A 27,415-nucleotide genomic window follows, 5' to 3' on the forward strand; every position below is an offset into this window, starting at 1 on the left:
GATCCAAAAATTTAGCATAAAGGGTAAATAGTTGTAAATAGTTGTAGTGCTATCTTACATTTTAGTATAATTTAATATTAGCACAATCTAGCTTAAAAACTTTTAAGATCAGGGTCTTACACACTGGATTAGAGAATAAAAATCCTTTCTTCACTGATAATCTCGTTTCTTTTATTGAATCTGAACTGGTATGTTTGGAACATAAGTACTTGAGTTGTTTTCTTAGGGATTCATTTATATAGGATATTCAGTATATAATAGGAATTTGTTATTCCCATTTATCAGAGAACTCTGAAGGTCATATAGTCCTTGAGCAGCCGAATGTGGGAGAATTCCACACAGTCTGCTGTGGTAGACTGGGGAGCTGGGGAAAGCTGAGGGAAGCCCATGGGTCGTAGGGAAGGAGGCATTCAATTCTGTAATGAGATGGCGTCTCTCCTCTTAGGTAAGCTATTGCATCTAGAGATAATAGCAATGAATGCATCATCACTTAAATATATACTCAGAATCGGGGGGAAATGGAAGGGGCAACAGAGAAATATAACTCACCAATAGGACATAGTCAGAGTCTCAGACAAAGCAATATTTGTAGATCCAAAGGAAATTCATGTTATCTCTGTTGCTGCTGATAACCAAACCACAGGACTAAGACTCCCCAGGAAAATAATATCCTGCTAAATGTGTACTGATGGAAGAAACAAGCAAACAAACAAAACCCCACAATTTATAAAAAAGTAAAACTGTTTAGTGAATGCATACTATTTGGGGGCACAAAACTCAATAAGACACAGGCTCGGTCTTCCCAAGAGAGTCAAGTTTCTTGATGATAATGGTTACGATGCTAATGATGATGATAATAGCTAGTATTTATTGGAAGTTTACTAATTTTGAGATACTATTATAAGGTCTTAACTGTTCACAAGTTCATGAGAGGGTACCAAAATTTTCAACATTTAATCTTCCTAATTCTGTGAAGTAGGTACTTTTAATATTCTCACTTTATACAGTAAAGGAAACTGAGGTACAGAATATATATAATGAGCCAAAAATCACCCACCTTGTGCATCTGGCTCCAGATTCTGTGAACTTAACCACTATACTATATGAGGTATCAAAAAACACGGTGAATGTTTAAATAAAAAAAATTATTTCAGTAAAAGACACATTGCCGTTAATCCCCCTCAAAATAGTCCCCCTTGCTTCGAACACACTTATCCCATCATTCTCGCTACTTTCTGAAGTAGTTCTGGAAGTTCTCTTTCGTGAGTGTCTTTACTCCATTCTCTATCATGTCAACGCTCTGTGTCACACATAGCTTCTTGTATATGGCAATTTCTGTCAAATAAAACCATTATGGTGTGTTCACATCCACCTTTTTCACCGATCTGGCACTGTGCAACTTCTGGCTCTTCCCCAAAGTCAAAATAACCATGAAAGGTAAATGTTTTGAATCAATTCAGGACATCAGGGCAGTGACGACAGTGCATCTAAAGACACTCACAAAAGAGGATTTCCAGAACAGCTTCAGAAAGTGGCAAGAATGATGGAATACATGAGTTCAAAGCGAGGGAGAGTATTTTGCGAGAAGTTAATGGAAATATGTCTTTTACTATAAAAATGATTTTTAAATTAAACATTCACAATATTTTTTGACCACACCTCGTATTGTCAAATGTTCCATGAGTGCTAAGATGCACTATATAGAAGTAAGGAAACAAGTGGGGAGGTGGGGTGGGGGTGTGGAGGACATAACTGAAATTTCATGAGAAAAAGTTGTCTATAAATGTTTCATGGCCTAAAGTGCACAAACTAAATTAAATTATTCTAATACTTCCATTCTTAGTATATCTCCTGATGGATAACTAGGCTTGTTTGCTACATGTTAGTTTATGAAAATATTTAATTTTTTTTAATCTTATGATATAGGGTCATTACAAAGGCATACTCTGAGTTTATCCGAATGGTTTCAACAGACAAAGCATAGGCCAACTTTCTAACATAAGATGTGAAAGGTTAATAATAAAGTTGGATAAAAATGCATTTTCCTTTTCCCTAGACTAATAGTGTGCAAATCTGTGGGACGGGGGAAGGGAGGGAGGGAGGGAGGGAGGGAGGGAGGGAGGGAGGGAGGGAGGGAGGGAGGGAGGGAGGGAGGGAGGGAGAGAAGGAAAGAAAGGGATAATGTAAGAAAATACAAACTGAAAAAATATATTGCATTCTTCATTCTACAGAGATTAATAGACCTTGTTGAGATAGTCATCATTCTCTTGCTCATCAAAAAGCAATAGTGAGCACCTAATTGTGTGTGGTAGTATACTCGATGCTATAGAATTAATGCTACGTAGAGTTGGTCCTTAACTTTTACAACTTAAGTGGTTTTTAAAAGAATGGAGTACCTTAGCATATTAGAATTGTGAAATGGTAAACAACAACAAAAAGGATTGTGTCACAATTCCTAGTCAAGTTCAACTTTAACATAGTATACCAAAGCCTTCTAATGTATTCAAATAAAAGTAACAGCATTTTCTAAAACTTAATTCAGGATTTTCTTAAATGCCTTATTTTCCTTAATAAAGATGCCAAGAAGTCAGTATGTTAAGTTGAAGATACTCCTACAGAGCTGAGAAGGAATTTCTATTTGTTTATTCACTTTAATCACTCTTAGTTTTACATAGATGTATGTGTTCTAAGGAATTTGAAAAGAACTGGTATAAATGATGGTGTAACCTCAGAATAGAACTTCTTTTTCTCTTTTTTGTTCAGACTCTCCCTCATATGGTAAATATTTAACTGATGAAATAAGTAATATTATCTAGAAAACAAAACTGTGTTCATTAGAATCATAAATAATTGGAAAAGTAAAGATAAGAAAGAAAAATCATATTAAAAATGAGACTTGTCCACTAAAATACATGGAATTAGAACGTCTTGTTTCTGGCCATGATGGAGTAACATGGATCCTCTCACCTGAAAAAACAGGAAAACTGAACAAAATGTTTCAAATAATTAATTTGTAGGCGTTGGAAAATAGGCAGCATGGAAAGATAACAAAATGATGTGATTTTTATGATCATCTAGCTTACTCCCTGGTGGCAGTTTCCAGGCTGTCACCCAGGTGTGGGGAGCCACACAGTAATTTCTCAAGTTGAGGAGATAGAGATTGGAATTTGGGAATGCCAAGATGGCTGGACTTCACAGAATGCAGTACCAGAAAGGAGGGAGCTTCACACACAGAGAGCTTTGGAGATCTATAAATGGGTACTTTTAAATCTTTAAGTACTGATATATGTATGCATAAGAGTAAACTACCCAAAAGCAGGGAAAGAAATACCAGAAATAAGCAGGCAAAATCCCTGCTGGCCACACTGATCTGGGAATAGCTGATCTTCCCACCAGCAGAGGAAAAGACTTTGTAACACATACAGCATATGTAGAGCCCTCAAAAGGATGTGGCCCCCGTAGTGGGAATAAATCAGTCCTCGATTAAAGGCTACTCTGATTCCACTCTAACAGGCTTAAAAATAAGTCTTGTAAAAGGACCTTACCAATTCCAAGTAACATAACTTCACATCAGAACAAAATCCAACGTTATTTAAAGAATACAATAAAATCCAGCAACCAAGAATGGAAAATACAAAATAGCATTTAATAAGTGTATAGCAAGCATTCAATGAAGAAGAAATTATGACCCCTAACCTGAAGAAAAATTAAGCAATAGAAACAGACCCAAAATGAGAAATGATACAGCTAGTAGATAGATGAATAGGATGAGGAGAAAAATGGAAGATTAACAAAATCACAAAGAACTCAGAAAAGTGTTAAATACAATTTCTGAAATAGTATGTACTGGGTGGAATTAGCAGGTTGGTCACTTTGTAGTGAACTTGTAAACTCAGCATTCATTCAAAGGAAGCACAGAAAAAAAGACTGTAAAAGATAAACCACAACATGAATGACTTATAGGAAAATACCAAGAAATCTAACATACGTGTAATTAAAGTCCCAGAAGAAAAGAAGAGGGGAACAGAAAAATACTGCTGAAATGGTCACCAAAATTTTGTCAAACAATGAATCTACAGATTCAAGGAGCAAAACGTACTCCAGCAGAATAAACATTTAAAAATAAATAAATAAATACATAATTATCAAGTTGCTGAGAAATAGATAAAAAAGAAAACTGTGAAGCACCAGGAAAGAAGAAAAAAGACACGTTAGGTGCAAAGGAACACAGATGAGAATTATAACAGACTTCTTATTAGACACTATGCAAACCAGAAGACAGTGGAGTGATATCTTCAAAATACTGACATACATTAAAAGGTATTCCAGATCTACAAAAGATGTCTGGAAAATAACGGCAAAGACTATTTTAGACAAATAAAATCAAATTTAATAGCAGACTTATAACAAATTTTAAAGGAAAATCTTAGGCAAAAGGAAATGATACCATGGAAAATTTGGAGCTACACAAAAGAATAGAGTGCCAGGAATGGTAAATATGTGGACAGAATAAAAAATCCAAATGTTTAATTTACTTAAACATATTTACTCTTTAAGAAATACCAATTCATTACAATGTTTGTAACATACTAGTATAAGTATAGACATGTAGATCAAATGAAATGGAATCTGGGAGATTCTAGAAAGTAGGGATTCTAAAGTATCTAGAAATAGATCCATACATACACATTTAAATAACTTCACACAGAAGTGCAAAGGAAATGTATTGGGGAAAGGATATCTTTTTAACATATAATGCAGAACAATTGGATGGATATCCATAGGCAAAATAAATGAACTTTGATCTTTACCTTACATATATATAAAATTATTTAAAAGTGGAATATAGACCTTAATATACACGCTAAAAGAAAAAAATCAAACAAACTTTTAGAATACAAGATAGGAGAAATATTTTTGCTGTCTTGGGTTAGGCAAAGATTTCTTAGATAGGACACAAAAAGCATGACCCAAAACAAAGAAAACAAATGATATGTAAGACTCCACCAAATTTAAAATTTCATTAAAGTTTTCAAAAGACACTATGAAGAAAATGAAAAGGAAAGTCATGGGCCAGGAGAAAGTATTTCTAAAATATTTATCTGACAAAGGACTTGTATCAGAATATATAAAGTGTTCCTACAACTTAATAAGACAAACGACTCAATTAAAAATGGGCAAATATGTTGAAAAGACATTTCACCAAAGATGGTTGGCAAATAAGGACGTGAAAAGATGTTCATCGTCCTTTGTTATTTGGAAATGAAAATATAAGTTAAAATGTGGTACAGCTAACAACCCACTAGAATAGCTAAGATCAAAATGAATGAGCTTATGAAGAGTTGGGGAGGATATGGGACAGCTAGAACTTTCATATATCACTGATGGGGACACCATTATTTGCACATTTGGGAAAACTGTTCAACAGTATCTCAAGTTTTAAAAAATGTGATCTAGTCATTTCATTCCTAGTTATTTACCCAAGAGAATGTCTGTTCTGTAGGTACCAAGAAGTTTGTTGTGTATGGAAGGACTGGAGGCATGCTCTGTGAAATTCTCCTCGATAGCAATAGGTAGGGTGAGCTAGGACAGAGGATTTGAATTATTGAATTATTGAGCATCGCAAACTGTCAGCATTGTTCCTTGGGGAGCTTGCTAAAAGGAGCTTGGGGAGCTGCAGCAGATTTTGATGCAGCAGTTCTAACCTGGGACTCCGAACTCTGGATTTTAACACCGGTGGCCTTGGTTAACACCCTGGGAAAAAAAAGAGAAATTAAAGTATATCAGCTGGTAAGGAAACTATGGAAATTACCCACATGGAATATAGAAAGGATCTTAACTGGGATTAACTGTGGGAATGTAAAGTAAGGGTCAATCTTTGACATTGTTAAAAAGGTATAGCTAGTAGAAATTGATCACTAATTCAAAAGACAAGTGTTATTACAGATGATCCAGATGTTTGGATTCTGAGTTGCTGGATAGTAATGATATCACTTAGATGGAAGAGTGGGGAAAACACATTTATTACAAAAAAAATTTTTTTGAAATCAGGCTGGGACTTCTAAACTCAAAAGACTTTCAAGTGAAAACAGTTGACAGTGCTGGTCCAAGAGGTGGGTAGAAATGAATTTTAAAGACCGTGGCGCATAAATGATACTTGGAGTTATGGAAGAAGAGGTTACATTACCAATGGAAAAAAATACTTTAAAGAAAGTAGTTTAAGGTTCCTTAGGGTCCCCTGAGTGATCAGGGGATTATGAATCAACAAAGGAAACTGAAAAGGTCAGTCAAAAAGGAGAAGCATAAATAGCAGAGTGCACTTTACAGTTTACAATGAACTCCCAGAAGGGTTTCACAGGTAGGCCTTATAATTTTGTACAAACTGGGAAAAAGTGGTTGTGTGATTTATCCGAGGTCAAGAGAATAATTTATATGAGCTACCCAGATGTCAGATAACTCTTGGCTGAAAGTTCAATGTTCTTTCCTTCAGGGAATGTTATGTGTTATATAATATGGGATATGTAAATATACATCAGTACACCAAAGTCAGAGCATAGCATTATTGCCCTATGAAATAATTAAGCATATCAAATTTAAAAATAAAGAAGATGTTTTCTTGCCATCTATATGACTACTAAAATTATAATCACTTGTTTATGACATTGGCTATTTCTGTACTGTGCGTGGGATTAGGCATAGCTTTGAATTTTTTCAGTGACAATAAAGAGATTCTAGATAGAATGGGGCTTTGCTTAATTTGCTGAGTTCTCTGCTTTGAAAGAGTGGTTTTCAATGAACATATCCTAACTATTCCTCTGCCATTAATATTCAGGAAACTGGGAAATTCATTCCCAGGAGAAGTACTTTTTAGTATTTTAATACTTGCAGATAATTCTGTAAGTTACTTTGGAAAGTGAATGTATGAGAATATGGATTGGAGAGATGTCAGTAAGGCAAGAAAGCATTTCATTTTTCTGATAACATTTCTCTCTTTAATATCAAACAAATGAAATCGATCTGCCTTTGTTCAATGTATGCTTTTTAGTACAGTATTACACTGGTATTTTAAATGAATTGTGTTGCCTACCCGTACAGTAACATTTAGACAATTTTTTTTTTTTTTTTTTTTTTTGCATTTTCTGTAGTGTGAGCTGAGTCAGAAAAGGAAAAAGGTTTTCAGAACTATGACTCGACAGGCAACTCAGAGACATGCTCGTATCCTTGCCATGACTTTTAACTTCCTGGTACCATCTCACTTGCAAGCACAGCAACATACAGATGAGTCAGGATTCACCAACTACATTAATCTCTTCAAGCTGATTTATTTTGACTATAAAACATCAGATTCTACACTGATCTACATTTTACTAAGTAATGTGGTCAAGAAAATTAAGATTTTTCCAGATCACGTGGTGGAATTTTTTTAATTTTCTAAAAGAATGTGATTTCTATGCAAAGGATCTAGGTGAGCTAGAGAGTTTCCAAGGTGTCAGATAAATGTTTCAGTATAGATCCAAAGTAAAAGATCAGCAATTATTGCATTTAAGATTTCGTGTATTATATTCAGCTACCCCCCCAAAAAAAAACTTCAGGGTTTTAAAACTGTAATAATCTACTGTATTATCTCCCATATCTTGGTAATAAATCACCGCAAATAAGATTTGAATAAATGAAGTAGAATCTCTGTGTGTGCATGCTATGGGAAGCAAATGATTACAATTATAAGAACCGTAGAAGATTTCATTAGGTGTGATACTCAGCTACATAGTAATTATGTGAATGTTAGGGAGACTGGAGCTGTAGTAGCAGGAATTCAAAGAAGGCAAGCTGTTTTGCTTTAAAAATGAATCAAAAGATTTTATTGAATCTATCAACAGAGAAACAGTTCAGTTAAGCTGAATGGAAATAAATTCACATTTTTAATACTTAAATTCACATCAGTGGACACATGCATGTTATATGGAAAATTATGTAAACAACACATTTCCCCATTTTGCTATAACGATACTGACTTGTCTGAGTAGTGTCTAGCCAACTTTTCCATCAGTTGTTGTTGTTTTTTAATAAAAATGCTGTCTTTTGATTTCCTAATTTTTATCAAAATATTTCCCAACATTTTATTCTTATATATTTCTCATACTTCTTACTATTTACCTTGAACGTGACTTCAATATAACTAATAGATTAAAAAAGGGTTGTGGGTTTTTTTTTATGTTTTCTCCAATAAAGTTTAACAGTGAAGATAGTTACATGGGCAATTGTGGACACAATTAATTATGAGTGCTGGTAGCTATTCAAAACACTTGAGGAGTTGGGTTGGGAAGAAGGGGAAGAAAGACAAAAACAATTAGTCTGCTAGTGGCTGGTAGGTAGTATAGAGTAAGGGAAGAAGCTACTGGATTTGTTAGAAAACAGGATCTGTTCCATGTGTGCTGCCAATAAGCCGACTGCCCTCGGAGAGGTCACCACACTTCTTTTTTGGTCTCCTTATCTACTTTAAGGTCCCTTCCTGTAGTAGAATTTTATGATCTATTGCAAAGAAGTAACTATGCAGATAGGACATTATTGTATGAGTCACTTGTTTCGCACATGGTTTAATTGGTTTTCTTTAATTGCATGATTTAGAGACAATTTAGTAACCACCCGTTTGGCATTGTACTGTTGACTGCGTGTGGAGAGTACACCAATAAATGATTACCTTGAGTTACAGCTTTACCTCCAAGAGTGTCTCATTAAATGGTGATTCTATTATCTGCTATTGAAAATAATGCTATGAGTTAAAGGGCCCCTTCCTAACAGATTACAAAATATGAATATGATAACAATATCGGTCAATGCTTGAGTTATTTCTCTACTCTTGAAACAGATTGTTAGGCCACGTGCCTGTTAAGTGTACTATAACACAGAAAATCAATTACTGAACCCTCCAGTATTACAGGGTGAAGCTACTAAACATTTCATCAGGAAATTGCAAAGGACAGCTGTAAAGTTCTTTATTGTTGGGAAGCCATCGTTACTCTAGTACTTACTAGGTATTTACCATCAGCTTGTAAAATCTACAGTGGCAAGTTTTACAGTAACCTCGTTAACACTGAGCATTACTGAAACCATTTGGTGGAGGAGACAGCTAGAGGGTGATAATAAGAATAAAAGCCAAATGTTTTCATGGGGAAGACTGCCTATATCCTGTCTACTGTTGGCATCTGTCCAGGCTGCTGAAAAGAGAAAAGTCTCCTGCCTCTAGTTTCTTTTTGAAGACATGTCTTTCTTTCTTTGGCCTTTACCTCTGTTTAAAATGGAGAATAGCCATAGTCCGATCACATCTTCTTTTAAGGTATATTTGGAATGACTTGAAAGGTAGATGGTATTCAGAGGATTATCCCCAGTGAAGTCCATCTCCATAGACAGTATGTGGAACTGAAGGAAAGGGGGCCAAGAACACAGACGGTGCTGACAGTGTACTTAGAATCTCGCTATTAACTTTAGAGCAGGAGGACGTGGCCTTGGCAGCGTCCCAGAACCGAACTGTGTTCCCCTGGTTGGTGTAAACCATTCCTTCTGTCTGTTTCCACCAACCGTGCCACTGAAGTACCGACAAATCTGCAGCTGAGCTTTCCCTAGCGCTGTGCTGAGATGCCTACCATGGTGTTTCTAATCTTTGTCAATTTCTTTCCAGACAGAGCTTTTTGTACATGCCTTTAAGGATCAGCTGGTGAGAAGCGCTCTTTTAGCACTTTACACTGCCAGGCCAGGAGGCGTCCTGAACAAGCCACCCTCTCCTAAAAACAGCACGGAGGAGAGCTGTCCCCAGGACCCACCCCCGCCAATGAGGAGGCAGGACTCCATACCCCATCATTCAGACTACGATGAGGAAGAGTGGGTGAGTCTCTTCACATTGTTTGCCTCCCAACGTTCAGTCCTGAGAAGGAAAGCCAGAATGATAAGAATCTCTGCTTTTCATCAAAACAAGGTGGAAAGCCATCACAATACAAATTGTGGCTATACAGACCACATTTTTCCTTAGGGGCAAATTATAAATGGAAGTTTTATTCCTGATCGCATTTTTTTGACATAAAAATTTATTTGCTGTCAAATAAATCATATATACATAACCAAGAATATGCCATCAAAGCAAAGATGTCACAATTGCAAGACTATAATGCTTTTTTTCTTATTTATTGCCAAGGTAATATAATCCATTAAAATTGTTTTTTAGAAAGAGTCAGAAATTATCCATAATGCACTACTTGAATGCAACAAGTATTTTCATTGTGGCAATCCAGTGTTTTATTTCTGGGCACACTGCAGATTTTATTAACATTTAAATGGCTGTGGACATCGAGATCTCTTAAATCCCTCTCATTCATGATTCTATGATTTAAAATATGTTGCTTCAGGTCCTCTAAAATTGGCAGAAGCATAGCCACATAAAAGCATCTGAAAAAAGAGCTAGTAAAGCCAGGTAAACAAAAGAAGCCAGGGTGGATTGGAACTCTAGTTGGTCAGAATAAGACAGGAGAAATGTGAAAGTGAGGGGGAACAGGGTGTTTGTTATTCCTGAGTCAATACCTGTTAATTATCCAAGGTCTCTGTAAGTCCTACGCAGACACAGAAGGAAACTCTCTACAGTATCATGTTTAACCAAGAATATGTATGCTAGCTGTATTCGATGTTAAACAGTTAACAATTACTTTTCCTGCCACCCTAAAATTTAAAAATGCTCAGGGAGTAAATTATTTGAAAGGCCCAGATCTCTCAAGAAAAAATTGCAGTCTGAAGGACCATGAAGTGATGCCTGCTCTTTCTTCTGATAAAATTTCTATCACAGGGAAAACAGAGCCGGGTTCCAAGAGGTAAATGCTGAATAAGTGTTTGTTGTTGCTGATTAAGATTGCATTTCTCTCACTGAAGCATTTTCAAAAGAGCAAATCTAATATTTCTCCCTTTTACCTCACCTTCTTCTTCAATTTATTCACAGCTCCGAGGCGTTCGCACCTCTTAACCTCTCTGAAGTTCAATTTTCTCAATTGTAGAGTAAAAATAACAGCAGCTGTTCTGCTTCGCTCTTAGGGTGGTCGTGAGATTAATGATGTACCTGTGTGATAATGCTCCGTTACCTGGAGAGGCCTGGGCACATGCATCGGATGACTTTAGTATTATTGCTGTATGTTTTCCTTTTCAGGATATGTAGATTATATAATCTTACTATGAGGATCAATACGATCCCTTGAGGGAAATGGGAAAAATCGATTTCTCATAAAATGAGTATTGTGAATTTTAAGAATTTAGGTAAATGCAGAAAAGAATTTGTATTTCATTTCACCAAACATAAAGCATTCAACTTTTGACAAACAACCACCATTTTATATTAAATCAAGTGAGAATTTTCGAATTGGGTGTCTCTTGTTTTCATAATTTTTCCCTTACTGTGTTATGCAAACCCTCCCCACACCTCACCTTCCTCCTGCTACGCAAAATGTCCCTCTCCTTCCCTCCTTCCTTATTTCCTTTTCTTTAGGTAATTTTGAGACTTCTAAATCCTAGGTGTTCCAGATGTGAAGGGAAGGAACACTAGGTCTTTTTAGGTCCTAGAGCTCAGAGTCTAGTTGTAGATAAAAACATGTTAAGAAATAGCTACAAAATGTTGTGACATTTTGTACAAAGGATGGAGAGAGACAGATGGTAGAAGATAGGCTCTACAATATGACGTCAACTCAACATCTTCTATACAGAACCCTCTAGTGATGGAAAACGATGGAAGAGTGTGGGAAACATACTGTGAGCTGAGGAGGTTTACTGGGAACCAACAATGTTCATGTTCACGGGACGGTCTCCTGGTGTCCCACGCTATCTCCAAATGTCCACTTTTCATAAGGGCACAGAGGTGAACCACACTCTCCACAGCCTTGCAAGACAAATGGCAGTTGCCGTGCACGGTGGGTTGTACACAGAATCAAGTAGGAGTCTGGTAGTCATGGTGGAATTTCCAGAAATAATTCTTAAGATGAAAATGTGAATAGAAGTGAACCATTCCAGAAAGAGTATAAGTTGGCCTTTTAGACGTATTAACTGGCAGAGGGTGGGGGAGGGGGGGAAGAGAGGTGTTATTATTCTTTGTTTACTTGTTTTGGTTTAAAGGTGGTGAAAATTGGGCCTGTGTATACTCCAAAAGCCATTTGAGAGTCAGAGAAGAGAAGACCAATAGAGTAAGGAGAGAAGAGAATTAATTCTAGTATGCAGGTAGAAAACAAGTCCGAGGCAGAAGTTGTTTTTTTTCTGCGACTGCAGGGAAGCTGTAAAGATGGAGTTTTGTGAGAGTGGGTAGGGTTGGTGGGCTTATTTTTGTTTGTTTAAAATATTTTTCCAGTTTGATTGACATATAATTGACATACACCGTTGTATTAGTTTTAGGTATATAACATAATGATTTGATATATATTGGGAAATGATCACCACAATTAATTTAGTTAACATTCATCCCCTCACATGGTTACACATTTTTTTCTTGTGATGAGAACTTTTAAGATCTACTCTCTTAGCAACTTTAAATATACAATATAGTATTGTTAACTATAATCACAATGCTATATATTATATCCCAGAACTTACCTATCTTATCACTGGAAGTTTGTACCTTTTGACCCCCTTTACTCATTTTTCCCACCCTCCCACTTCTAGCAAACACCAATCTGTTCTTTGTTTCTATGTTTTGTTTTATCAGATTCCAAGTGAAATCATATGGTATTTGTCTTTCTCCATTTGTCTTATTTCACTTAGCGTAATGCCCTCAAGCTCCATCCATGTTGTTGCAAATGGCAGGATTTTCTTCTTTTTTTATGGCTGAATAATATCCATTGTGTGTGGTGTGTGTGTATGTGTACATATACATATGTGTGTGTGTATATATATGTGTGTGTTCAAATATATATATATCACATTTTCTTTATCCGTTCACCTTTCAATGGACACTTAGGTTTTGGGGGTTTTTTTCCATACCTTGACTATTGTGAAAATGTTGTAATGAACATGGGGGTGCATGTATCTTTTTGAATTGGTATTTTTGTTTTCTTTGGTTTAATACCCAGGATGGAATTGCTGGGTCATAAGGTAGTTCTATTTTTAGTTTTTTGAGGAACCTCCATACTGTTTTCCATAGTGGCTGCATCAGTTTATAATCCTACCAACAGTGTATGAGGGTTCTCTTTTTTCCACATCATTGCCAACACCTGCTGTCTCTTGTCTTTTTGAGGACAGGTGTGACAAGATAGCTCATTGTGGTTTTGATTTGCATTTCCCTTGTGATTAGTGATGTTGAGCACCTATTCACGGCCCTGTTGACCATTTGTATTTCTTCTTTGCAAAAATGTTTATTCAGTTCCTCTACACGTTTTTATTTTTTTCTATTGAGTTGTATGAGTTCTTTGTATATTAAATACTAACCTGGATGGTGTCTTTTATCCTTAAAGTAGAATCATGTACAAAGAGAAAGGAACAGGGAGAATGGGCAGAGGAGACTGATTAAAGTTTCAAATAGGCATCAAAGAAAATGGGTGAAGGAGCTTATGCAAGATTTGAAAAAATCAGGAAGAATTTCCGTCCTTGTGAAGGGCCGGCCAGCCAGGTCGCTGCAGGAGTCTGTAAGGTTATTGGCTCACCCTCCATCATTCTCATGGGAATACTTTGGTAGTTTTGACACAGGACAAAGTCGTCCTGATTGTTTTCTTCTAGGTGATGCAGGAGTGTCTTCTCAGTTTCTCAGCTTTTCTTGGTTTCCTTCAAAGGCAAACAGAAATGTAATAATGAAGATCTGCATTTCTCACTTCATCTACTTTCATATAATTCCCGTATTTCCTCCAGAACCCACTGTTTCTAGAAAGCATATCAATGCTTTGTCTAAATTTACAATTATAAGGAAAATCTTTCCCAATCAGAAAAGTTACTTGTAACTCTCTCCTCCTAATATAATTTTACTCTATTTGCCAACGGTAAACAAGTTTGATTGTTACATAACATGCTTATTAATTTTCCTTAGTAACTACTTTCTATTCAAAAGACTTTTTTGTCAAGAGATGAAAATCCCTTTTAAAATTACAGAAAAAAAAATTCACCAAAGTTATAACCATTTAACATTATTTTGAAAGCTTTATCTAACTTTTAAAAGTTGAGTAAATTCAAAGAAAATGTAGGTAATTGAAAATGCCTTTAGAGATTGTGCTTCAAATGAATTGGAAACATAATTTTGTTACCACTTTTTCAGTTAATTAGGTGTTAGAAAAGTTTCAGCACTGATTACAAGTCCAGTCAACTTCCTGAAATAATTCAGTGTTTTAAATTAATTTAATTGGGTTTCTGTGATATCATGTGAAAATATTCTCTGATCATTTAGATTGGTTTAGGTTTGCACAAGCTCCATTTAAAAAATCTGTTTGTTTTATTTCATTTCCTACAATAACTACAGTTTTAACAATTGCCTAATGTTAACAATTGCATGTAGCTTCTTATAATAAATATTGGGAAAGTAAATGTATGTTAGTAAATTACTCTTGAATTCTACTCTGCTGATACATGTAAAAATCTTTCATTTTGAGGTCACAAGAAAGAATATTAATTCTAAATCAGTGTAAAGCATTCCTCTTTTAAACTTATTTTGGTGCAAAATTGACGACATGAATCTAGACAGTAATTATCTAGTCAATATGGAAGAGATTGAAACTCAAATGATCACTGACAGAAAAAGTCTGTTATTTGCTGAATTTTACTTATTAAATGATTGAGTTATTTAAAGGTTGATTTTCCTAAAAAGTTAATAAACAATTAAATTCCAAAGGAATATTGGGATTTTATGATAATCTGAGCAAAGAAATAGGCTAATATAGCATTTTTCATCTTTTAGCTGGTAAAGATTACATATTGCTTTTTTCCCTCTACATTTCTATAGCAGATGCTTCCAACAGCTGGGATTCCAAGATTAGCTTGTTCCCAACTATGAAAGCATGTTATCCAACCAAAGTATTAAGTTGACCCAGTTTTTGTGACTTCCAGTAATTAAACTGTTCTCTAGAACAGTGGGATCAAATTTTAAATTGTATTTTCCATTCTTAAGGGAGGAGAACATTTGCTATGCCTTATTAAGGTAAAATGCCTTTATGTCACATAAAAAATAGATGAGCCACAATCATCCATAATGATTTTTCAATAATTTTATAGATTATAGAAACAAGTGCACAAATTCACAGCAATAGTTATGTCAGGCATCCTGTTACTAAAGTCCACATATAATATGAACAAAATGAGGCTCCTCCGTAACTCAGTATTCCCAAAGATTGCATTTTGGAGTATGATTTACATGAACCCCTTTCTGATGTATTCTTTATCAACGTCTCACCGTTCTCTTGGCACTATACCTTTCTCTAACGATGTCTAGAACACATAGGACTGCTTGAGATTGACAGGAGTATTGATAGAGTCATTTATATCACCGTAAGTGGTAGCAGTGAGCAGAGACAATTACAAAATACTACTAACTGTTGAGGATAAAAGATATTTTGCCAGATACCTCCACAGGCAATCTGCAGTGATCCGTATTCTCCACATCCTTGCCAGCTTCTGTCTCCATCTTAGACCTTACCTGTAGGGAAAATTGTTCAGGCCGTGCATAATGCAGAAGTACCTGCGTAAATTGACATTCAGTTCAGGTATGTGAAATCATTGACCTGATCTTAATAAGAAGGAAATAAATTATTCTCATTTTGGGGGGGTAATTGTCACAGACAACTCAATCCTAACCTATGATTTAACTTTTCTAAAGCAACACCTTATAGCTTAGTTATCTAAATGAGTAAAATGTCCACTAAACTATGGCCATTTATTTCCAAATTTTATATGATAGATGGATGGATGGATAGATAGATAGATAGCTAGATAGATAGATAGATGATAAATAGATAGATAATGTAATATATATATGCATTTAGCTCCAAAACATTTTGTGTATTAAAGCATTATTCTTGCATTCCATGATCACTCAGCCTCATGAACACTGAATTGCAATCAGTTGTTTATAGATCTGTTTCTTCCATGTGTTCATAAGTTTTATCATCTCCTAAAGGGCAAAAACAAGACCATGTTTACTATTGTATCTCCACAGTTAGCAGAATACCTGCACATCAAAAGGTGCTCAATACTCATTTGTAGAATATATTAATGACTTTGAAATTTGCCCTCAGATTATTGTTTGTACTTACCTTTCTACTTGAAGCATAGAGTATTTAAATTTAATATATCTCTGTACTAGGTGAGGTACCTTTTTCCCCACTAGAATTCATGAATTCTTTTGAGGATTTTGTTTCTCTTTTCCAGTCAAAAGTACCATTATATCATTTCCTCCTTAGTGCATATTTACCAGTGTCATAATCCACTTTGTGGTGACTGTTCAAGTCATCTTCAGAATATCTCCCTAGAAAGTGGTAAAAGTCAAGATGGACACAGAACTCAGAGATGACCAAAGTTAAGGACATGGTGAGTTGAGGCCTCCAGAAGCTTCCAGAAACCCAATGCTGGTAATTTTAGCTTCATTGGATTATTCATGTGCCAATTACAAAGGTCCTAGTTACAAAGAAATAATTTTAGATTTTTCTCATCAAATATGAGTTGTAAGCAACTATTTATCCCTTGTCCCAGCCTTTTCTTTTTTATCACTAAGTTGTGTGAATTTGTTAATCTTATAATGAAGAGAGGACATTGAAAGCACCCATTCTCCCCATCAGGAAGGGCAGGCAAAGACAGGGAGAATGAGGCCAGTTCCCTTTATGGCAACTGACTGTGTTCTATCATCTGTTTTTTTTGATGGATGAGAACATTCCTGAACTTCTCCAGTCCATTTCACCGAAGAAAAATGTGCTTTGAATACTTATTTGATATTAAAGTCCGCAAAAGGTGATTAAGCAAAGTTCATGGCTGCCCATTAAAATGCACAAATGTTCTATTAAAGAAGAGAAACCCCAAATGAGATCTTTATGTGCATGCATATTCATGAAATCCTGCCAATTTCTAGATTTCCCCACATGCAGTTTATACATTCACCTTCAGTCCCGGTTTTTATAATAGTACCTAACACAGTGTTTTGTCTATATCGGTTCCAGGTATTTTTTTCCAGAGTGAATGTAGGAATAAGTGAATGGATAGATCTGCTGAATCAGTAGTTCATTCTTCAAGTCAAACCAGTGTTTTTCACAGACATATTTTATTTTTATTAATGTGATGGTGATTTTCCTGTACTTTTAAATTGGATACCATCACCTCCTTGGATACTTTCCCGACTCTTACGATGCCTGTTTCAATGTCAGATATTTGGATGTGTCTGTATGTAATAAAAATGCAAACTTGCATACACTCACTTTAGAAATCTATGATTACATTTAGATGAAGTGTCCTTAAACTTGAATACATTCTAATGTGAATAGTGAGACATTACTTTCCAGGCAGAAATTTTAAATCCCCCAAACTTAATGAATTGTTGAAAGAAATGTTGAGGTATATACAGGCAGACTATTGATATATCAGGGTATATTGAGTTTTAAAAAAAATTATCAATCCTGGAAATTGGTTGTACGTAGCACGCTAACTAATAACATCATATAATTCACCCAGTTTTGCAACTATCTAATGGTGTACAGATAACATCCAATTACCAATTACCAATTCAAAATTGAAAGCCTTAGTCTGTCAGTGGAATTTTTTTTACTTGTTATTAAACAAAATGCTTTATTTAATATTTTCACTGAATTGAAAGCTTTAGCCTGATGGGGCATTTATTAGGGTGAACTCAGCCATTCAGAGTATGAGCTTAGTTCTCACTTTAATTCAAGAAGCATGTGGCCATCATTGTATCTTAATTTCTTTTTATTCTTAAGTATCAGGTTATTCAGTCCACCCACAGATGTTAATTAAACGTGCATGTTACACAGCAAAGCTATAGGTACTTGGGGAAGAACACATGAAGGATGTAATATGGATCCTGACCTCAACACCCATAGCATTCAATTCAAGTGAATGGCCAGCACTCATAAAACAAGCAGAGGTAAAGAGAGAGATTCCCAGAATGGAGCTGGTTGTGTGATCGTCATTAAAAATGCCAAAAAGATTCAGATGGAAGTTATATGAAGGGTAGTGAAGATGAAAAAAAAGAACTTCTTTCTTTAATTCATTCATTCATTCATTCATTCATTTATTCTTTTATTTATCACCTGATGAGTATTAGGACCCGAGAATAAAAGGATTAATATATATAATAGTCATTCCCCTCATAGAACCCACTTTAGAAAGGAAAAATGTGTTAGGCTGTTAGGCAGAGGGAAGTAGCATGAACTGTTCGTGGAGATGGTGAGAATTGAAGGGGTGAGGTTTGGGATTGATGGAGGAGAAGGGAGAAGGCATTCTAAGCCTACAGAGCAGCATGTGTCAAGATACAAATATTAGGAGATGGACCTGGGTGAAGTTTTCATTTTGAAGACCAACGAGAAATAAGGAGAATTATCTAGGACGACCCAAGCATAGACTTGCCTCTGTGCTGAGAGAAGAGGGAGTGCTTGCTGCAGTACTGGCCTGCTTTTGATCAGAGGACTGATCACATGAGCACGTTGATCGATGAAGATAAATGTGGCCGTCCTGTATAGACCTGTTGGTGTGATAGCTGATATATCAGTCTGGGCAAGATCCAAACCAGCGGAACATCGAGAGGTCAATTCTGGAGAAACGCTAGCGGTTATCTGAATCCTTGTGTGTCCAGGGACTGAATTTCAGGGTAAGGCCAGCAGTCTGGCTACTGGGAAAGGAAGGTCAGGGATTGTTACCTGAGTGCATAGGTGAAGTTAAACAGGAAGATCAATAGGAAGCAAAGGTTGGGGAACCTCACTTAATCCTGATGGATGTCACTGTCTGGCTATTTTTAGTGGACATGATGTGTGCGTGTGTGCAGATGTGTGTGTATTATGTAGCTTGGGCCATACATGTGCCAGTTTGTGCCATGGAGTATTTTAAGTACAACTTCTTTCATCTAACAGTCTAGGTAAAGATAGGTTTGCAGTATTGAACTAGGCCAGTATAGTGCAAATTGCGCTCAGTCAACTCAAGGATAAATTGAAGCTTCTTTATAAAGACGGCAGTTGGCCTTGTTAATTCAGCAGCTGGATCTAATCAAAAGCCCTCAGAAATTGGCAATGACAAGTGGGGAATTGTACATGGAGCTATAGATAATGACAGGGCTACTTTGGACCCCCCCCCCCGCCCTCGCCCCCATATCAGCTCTGGTTTAGTCTTCTCATTCTTGCTAATCAAAAATTTGCCCTAGAAAAATTGATCAGCTAAGTAATGCTGAACTTTTTTTTTTTTTTTTAGTAAGTTAACTGCTGATTCAAAGGAGTTGGGATTTGTCTTAATGCTACCAAGATCATAAATGTGTGGTGTGCTGAGTAAGCACCATGGCCCCTGCCCTCATGGATCACTCTGCCACGTGTAATTTCCTCTTGGCTACTCATTGCTACATCCATCACATTTCTGCATCCATTGCTACTGAACTTGACCTGCATGTTATCTTAGATCCTAACCCAGAAATAAATATGGACCCAGATCAACACCTGACTCAGAATGGAATGAAGATTGCTGCTAGGTCCCCCTCATTGCAAGAGTTTATCGCTACTTCACTTCTAAGAAGTTGGGTTGTCTGAAGCCTCCATTAAGGTCAAGGACACCAGTTAGACTCCATTTAATAAAGGAGCCTACCCTCCGATGTTCCATTATTTCCTTCATACAGCAGGGGACATAGTAGAATAATGGCTACTGTTTTAAGGGGAAAAGGCCTAGCAAGCTGTTATTCTGACAGGTGGTTGTTGTTTACTGTTGTGTTTTGTTTCTAAACCTCTCCTGTGGCTGAGGAGCAGAACTGCGTCTGGAGGCTGTTCCCCAGGCCTGGAAGGGAAGGGGTTTGGAAGCCCCATGTACTGCTGCGGCATTCTTATGTTGCCATTCTCTTCTCCCTACTAACCAGCCTTTCTTCTTGATGGGAAGAGTCTAAAATACTTTGTGTGATTTCAGTTACTGAAGAAAGTGGAGTAGGACCCAGCTGAAGAAGCAATCTAAGCAAAAAGAATTTACCCCATGAACCAACCCAGTGAGAAATAATCATCAGAACAAGATTGTTTTGGCTGGTTGTTTTCCTTTGTGTATATGTTTTCCCAGAGCTCATACAGAAAATGGCGAATTTAGGAGAGAAATCCGATATTCAAAACTCCTCTTCAGAATCTTACCCACCCATTTTTAGCTTCCCAGTTCCAAAATAATTATCTTGCACCCCACTCTCGTAGGAACTGAATTGTCATCTCTCCTCCCTGTTTTATATCCCGGTCACATGAATGGATTTTGGGCCTTGATACTGACACTGTCCTCTATTAATGTTGGCCACTAATGTCCCTTGAACCCTTAGCCAAGGATTGCTCCATTCCTGATTATATGCCATTCTTTCTTTCAGACTTAAGAGTACACGTGACCACCCCGTCCTTTGTGCAGAGTCGTTCATCCTGAGCCTGCCATTGGGCTCATTTTCAAGTCTTAGATAACTGAAACGGAATCTTGCTCCTGTGAGGTGACACACACCTCTCCCGGACCCCTCCTGGGCGTCCTCTCCTCACCTTCCTTTGTCTAGCTTGTCCCTGGAGTTCTGGTAATTTCACAAAGAGGAATTCCTGCTGTGTGCCTCAGTTTCATGGGAAATCGCAGGGGAAGAGTCAAGTCTTTGCAGTCAAATGGAACTTCTAGTCTGGTTACAATGTTTTAATATCAAATGTTATTCACCATCTTTTACCTGATACCCCCTCATCTCTTAAACTGAATCGGGAACACTAAACATATTTGATGGTGTCTGAGGTTAAACTAGCTCGTGTTCATATGCCAGGTGATATAAAAGCAGTCTTCATCTGTCTCTGTGTGGCGTCCTCTCTCTCCTCTTCCCTCCTTTGCTCCCTCCCCTCTCTCTGCCTTTCTTTCAGGCCATGCACAATATAGTGAGGACATGGCTCCCAAGTAACTCATAGTCTAGTATTAGAGATAGAAGTGCAAATCAAATTGATAACTTTAATTTACTTTGTAGACGCCGTAACAGAGAAGGAAGCATGACCAGAACAGTTCAGCGTTCTCACCACCAGCTAGTCAGGATCACCTCCCCAAAAGATAAAGAATAAGATGAGTCTGCTCAGGGTCAGCTGTTCAGTGTGCCTTTAATAAAATAATTGATTATGTATGCATTGCGTATTAGTATTACATAATAAACTGCTCAATTTCTAACCCCCAACAAACACCCTCCCAGCTCGTGTCCTCTAAGCATTTAATGAGTTAGATGTTGTTTTGCTGTTTACCACATAACCTCTTACTATATGGTTGTTGGTCATCAATGAACGTGCTTTACTCATGCCAATAAAGATCTCTCTACTGGCTACAAACGTTACTTTTTCTTTACTCTACTTTAAGACTAGTCAAATTCATAGACACAGAGAGTAGAATGATGGTTGCCAGGGGCTGAGGGAGGGCAGAATGGGGAGTTCATGTTTAAATGGTACACAGTTTCAGTTGGGGAAGATGAAAAAGTTCTGGAGATGGATGGTGGTGATGTTACACAACAATGTGAATATACTTAATGCCACTGAACTAACTGTACACTTAAAAACGGTTAAAAGACTAAGCTTAGGTTGTGTATATGTTATCTCAGCAAAAAGAAAAACAAAAATTTCTAGTGCAAGTGTTGGCCAGTCTTTAAAAATATTGGCGTGTCTTCGCTTTCTTAGTACTGCTAAGGAAAAATAGATATATCCAGTTTAAAATTTCACACTTTGAGCTCAATTATGGATTCATCGTGTATGGTAATTCATCATTGCTTTATGACAGAGAAAAATAATGAACTAAATAAAAAGATTCTGAACACTTAAATTTTGCTTTATTAAGAGAAAATAGATTTCTTGTATAGCCATCGTCTGGCCAAATTAATGGGAGTGATAGACTTAGTCACTCAGTCTGCATTCTTACGACTATCCCTCTCCCTGCTTCTCTGAAATGGATTTATCAGCTTCTGCCTTATCCTGTTTGTACAATAAGAATGTGTAGTGATGCTCATGCTCTTTGCAGGACAGAGTGTGGGCCAACGTGGGGAAGAGCCTGAACTGCGTCATTGCCATGGTGGACAAGCTGATTGACAGGGATGGCGCCAGTGAAGGCAGCAGTGGCAGCAGCAGAGATGGAGAAAAGCAGCCTTCTGTGGTGGACTCCGTTATATCTCATCCAAGGGGTAAGGAATCTTTTTTTCCCCCCAATCATTGATTTAGTAAACAAAATGAGAAAGTCATGATAAAACGAGATAGAAAAAGAGGAGTCAATAGTGCCTTTGATGAAAGTGCTGATAGCATGCTTTTCCACCGCTCTGGCTTGGATGATGGAAGGCTATTTATCAAATTGCATCTCAGTTGTGTTTTCAGAACTGCTTGCAATGCTCTTTTTTTTTTTTTCTTTTGCTACATAACAACCTTCTTGAAAGAAGAACAGTGTTTTCTTTTAAAGAGTCTGACATAGTTTAATCTACTTTTACGCATTCCTCCAAAATTTTATTAGGAAGAAAAACAAGCATCTGCTCTTACAAGTCTTATAAACTGAGGGATATCAGAACACAGTATCTCATAATGGTTCCTGAAAAGAATGCAATATGATAAAATGCTTTTTGCCTTATTCTGAGGAATATTTTTGTGAATTATCTAAAAAAACATATAAGATTTGATTTCATATAAGAAGAATATGTTTGTGCATTATTCCAAAGACATATTGGTAAGTCTAGATTTTCATGGATCCATGGATACACACACACATATACACTCATGCATATATGTGCATACACTTGTGGGTATATATATATGTGTGTCTATAGATAGACAGATATATAATAGATACTTTCAAATATATGGCTTATTACAAGATTGACTAGCAAATATAATCAAAATTTTAATTATGGTTGTGTCCCTATAAATGGCTTTTTTGTTGTTGTTAATTTGTTAAATCTTAACAACAAAAACCAAGATGGATATCTATATTTTTTATGGTAGTAAGAACTGCTGTTAGAGTTTCCCCAACCCTTTTGTTTGCTATCTTAAGTCTTCAGAGAAAATAAACAGTGTCTCTCTATCCTCTTCTGAAATCTGCTTTTCCTTTTACTTGAAGAAAATGAATCATAAGAAAATATGAATGCTTATAAAGTTGGATTTATGTTTTTCCAGTTTATTTTCCTGATTTTTTCATTACTCACATTTTCATCAGCAATTTAATTATGTAAAATATCAATCTTTCATCACTTAACAGTGGAACCATTTCTAAATCATTTCGGAAACTATGGCTTTCTAAAGTTTTCTTATTGTAAGTGGTCCTCATCTTCTACAGCACAGTCACATACGTGGAAAGATTAAACTAATGTTCTTTATGTTCACACCTACTTGGTCTAAGTGTATATGGGAAATTTTTTTAATAATATCAGTTTTATTAGTTAATGTATCTAGTCCAGTTCCATAACTTTACATGAATCAAAATGAAAGCTTGACATGACATATGTCATAAAGAAAATCATATAGTTCTATTTTCTTTAACTGAACATTAACTATCAAGTATAAGCCAGACATTATCTGCAAAGTGATGTAAGGAAGCAGAATCCATTTTAGTGACTTGTTCTGTTCATTGAGATGTTTTCAAATAATATTTTTTAGCAGAAATTAGATAAGGGATACTAGATTTTGCCACTTTTTTTGTTTTGTTTTGATGTTCCCAAAACTTCTCTTTGATGAAAACAGAGTTCTAAAATATTTGAAATTATGTATTTTATCCATATCTTGTGTTTTATCTGAAGATTGTATCTGTGTGATCAAAATTACATTTTAAAAGGTAAAAGTATTTGTCAGATAAATAATCTAAGATTAGATGAATCACTTTTATTTGAATGTGAGGCAGTGTTTGGATAGAGTCTAAAACCAGATAGAAGTTGCTGCCAATGTAGAATTCACAACTAGATCGGCTTTGTAGATGGTTAGAGTCAGATTAATTACAACATAAAGCCCTCTAATTGATTTTATATTTTTTATTTTATTATCCATGTCTATTTCAGCCATTTGTGTGTGTGTGTGTGTGTGTGTGTGTGTGTGTGTGTTTGTTATAAACATTTTTAGGTGATAAGACGCTAGTTAAATAGGTAAAATAAAATACATACTTTGGTCAGTAAGTATTTAACATAATTAATATTGTCAAATACTATCAAAGTTTAAACATTTTATGTGTTCGACAATTGCATATTGAGTGCATATTTTGAAGAGGATATTGGTACGTAAAAGAGATGCTTAACATATATAAGTAGATGTTTTACAAATGAATCTGTGCTCAAATATACTTAAATACCTATATATGGTATTATTACCTGTTACAGTATTACCTATTTAATAATATTACCTATTATATGGTATTAAATACCTGTATATGGCTATTGCATCCATATGCTTCAACATACTTATAAGTACATTGAAGTGAGATTAATTAACTCGATTATTGAATAAAAATTTATTATTTAATAAAAATAATAATACTTAATAGAGTAAAAATTTTCTCTTCCTCTTTAATTAGGAAAAAAGAACACTTTAAGTTTCTACCCTGACTTTTGTTAGATAAAGCAATGTGGTAGAGAAATAAATAGTGACATTTTGAACTAATAAAAAGTAAATGAGTTACCTAAAGTCACATATTTACTTACACTAATTTCCAAACTATTTAAGATAAAGGTATTTGGGATATACATTCACTGAGGTGTGCCCCAATTTACCTGTATTTTAATTTTTTTTAAGTTTATTGGGGTGACAATTGTTAGTAAAATTACATAGATTTCAGGTGTACAATTCTGTATTACATCATCTATAAATCCCATTGTGTGTTCACCACACAGAGTCAGTTCTCCTTCCATCACCATATATTTGATCCCCCTTACCCTCATCTCCCACCCCCCTCCCCTCTTACCCTCTGGTAACCACTATACTATTTTTATTAGAAAAATAATGATTTAGAAAATTTGCAAAGAAAAATAAGATTATGTATGATTTTTATTTTCTTATTTCAATCAGACATAATCATTTTGAATATTTCGTATGTTTATACACACACAAACATACACACACAAAGTACCAACCTGGAGTTCGCATTGTAAATACCGATGTACTTCTTGCTATCCTGCACATCATTATATTCTGAATATTTCCTGTAAAACAGTCTCTGGATATGAGATTATAGTGACTGTACACTAATTTATCAAAAGAGAAACCACTATTTTATTTATATTTAATTCAGTGTTGCAATTAACACATAAGCATCTTTGAACATCTAAATTTTTAACTATATCTCAGCTATTTTCCCCTAAGTTAGATTGCAGAAATAGAATTATTTTATAAGAAAGAGTTATCTCTTCTCTCCCATGTATTTATTTATACAATTATTTCTTTATATCAGTGTGGTCTCATGAATACTTACTTTATTGTTTGGTTTATAATCTGATACTTTAATTATTTATTCCCTGCCTTCCTTCTTCCCTCCCTCTCTTCTTTCTCTCCTTCTCTGTTTCTCTTTCTTTCTTTCTGTCTTTCTGTCTTTCTGTCTTTCTCCCTTACTTATTTTCTTACTTTTTTTACTCACTCCTTTATCCTCTGACGCCATGAAATATTCTAGGCTCATCTGTATTTTCCCTGCCGCTGGCCCTCGGTTCAGCCCTTTTCAAGGAACCTGGTTTCTTCCATTACAGAATAGCATTTAAAAACTAACCTTTGAGTTGGTAGGTTCTATTTTGATGGTTCTTTTTGACAATAGGTATTCTTACCATCAGTATCTACAAGCACCCTTTTAACTACAGTCTTTCCAGCCATAAGTATTTTCACTGATTTCATGCCACTTTTGATGAAAAATATCATGTTGTAATTTCTGGTTATTTGTGAAGGTTGACATTCTATAACTTAATACTATATTTCAAAATACTTTTTGTGATAGTAAAATTCATTTCTCCAATAGCCCCAAATTTATCCCCAGACCATAAGTGGGGTGGGAAAGCCATTTCATTCTTTTCTTTTTGTCATTAATTAATGAACTGAGTCAGTGAATTCTCTGAGTCATCTAGAATTTATTGGAATGCATGGTGGGGTAAATACTGATTGACATTTGTTACCATTTTTTATTAGTGATTCCTCTCCTTATGTTCTATCGGCTTTGTTTAATTTTGTTTTTTCTTTACATATTAAGTCCTGCAAATATTTTTAGTCAATTTCTGGAATTTTGATTCATTTATGTTTTATATTGAGACACAGTTTGAAATCTCATAGGGTAAATCAACCCTTGGACAGTCAGTTTTTCTTTCTTCATCACTATCATTTACCTTTACGTTTTAGCTGTGATCTGTGTTTGTTTTGCTGGTATATATCTAACACTGTTTAAATAGATGGTCTTCTGAATTGTCACTACCTTTATCCATATTTTGTGTTCCTCTATAACCTGCAGATATTTTTTCTTTTCAGGCTGCAGATTTTCCTTTTACATGTATTTAATAATGTTTGAAGTCTGTAGTTTTGAAGGGTTTTTGTTTGTTTGTTTTAGGTCCAGGATCTTACAATATATCTTATTTCATACATTTATTTTCAGGATTACTACAATAGTACTGAAAGAGGTGAAACCTTCTCCACTGTACTGAACACAAATAATGGAATAACTGTTCCAAATGTTCATGGCTTATACATACTTACATTTTCTTAATGAACAAGATTGTCCTTCTGTTTTCCATACACGTAAACATACTTACAAGCACCTACTCTGTGTCTAGTACGCATGCCTTCAACTTCATAATAAACGGAGGACTCAAGGATAAAATCAACAAATGTTAGAATCTTAGATTTCGATGTGCTCTTAAATATTATATAATTAAACCTCCTAAATTGTGTTAAGAAGCTTACCTCCAGGATCGCTGCCACTTTTCTCCCAACCTGTGTTACACATCTCCGCTGATAGAAAACCATTTTTATTTTCTAGAATGGCATACTCCAGATGTTGATCTCAATATGTTTCATTTAATTTCACCCACTGGCCAAGATCCAGTCCTTTGGCACAAACAGAAAAATTTTACTTTCCTTTTTCCACATTATAGCCTAACATCTGAAAGCAATCATCATGCCCTTTGCGAATTGCCACATTTTGGGTCATTTTTCAAAGAAGTAGCATCCAATGCAGAGTAACATAGGAGGACCACCTCCTTATCTTTCGATGCTATTCTTCTGTTAATGACATCTAAGTTCACAGTAGCTGCTCTGACAGACACATACTA

The 27,415-nt window shown here is 35.7% G+C and overlaps 1 protein-coding gene across 8 annotated transcripts in view; it reads left to right on the forward strand.

The window, feature by feature from the left end:
• The window catches only part of INPP4B (inositol polyphosphate-4-phosphatase type II B), a 579,259-nt gene that overhangs the window by 476,204 nt on the left and 75,640 nt on the right, over nucleotides 1–27,415 (forward strand). For all 8 annotated transcript variants that reach the window (XM_074338475.2, XM_019730782.3, XM_074338478.2 and 5 more), the window contains 2 exons: nucleotides 9,677–9,880; nucleotides 22,171–22,330. In XM_074338475.2, the coding sequence (XP_074194576.1) occupies nucleotides 9,677–9,880; nucleotides 22,171–22,330 (364 nt within the window). The remainder of the gene's footprint in view (nucleotides 1–9,676; nucleotides 9,881–22,170; nucleotides 22,331–27,415) is intronic.

Source organism: Rhinolophus sinicus, chromosome 15 (assembly GCF_057876585.1).
Source record: "Rhinolophus sinicus isolate RSI-liver-muscle chromosome 15, RSI-T2T, whole genome shotgun sequence".
Classification (NCBI taxonomy): domain Eukaryota; kingdom Metazoa; phylum Chordata; class Mammalia; order Chiroptera; family Rhinolophidae; genus Rhinolophus; species Rhinolophus sinicus.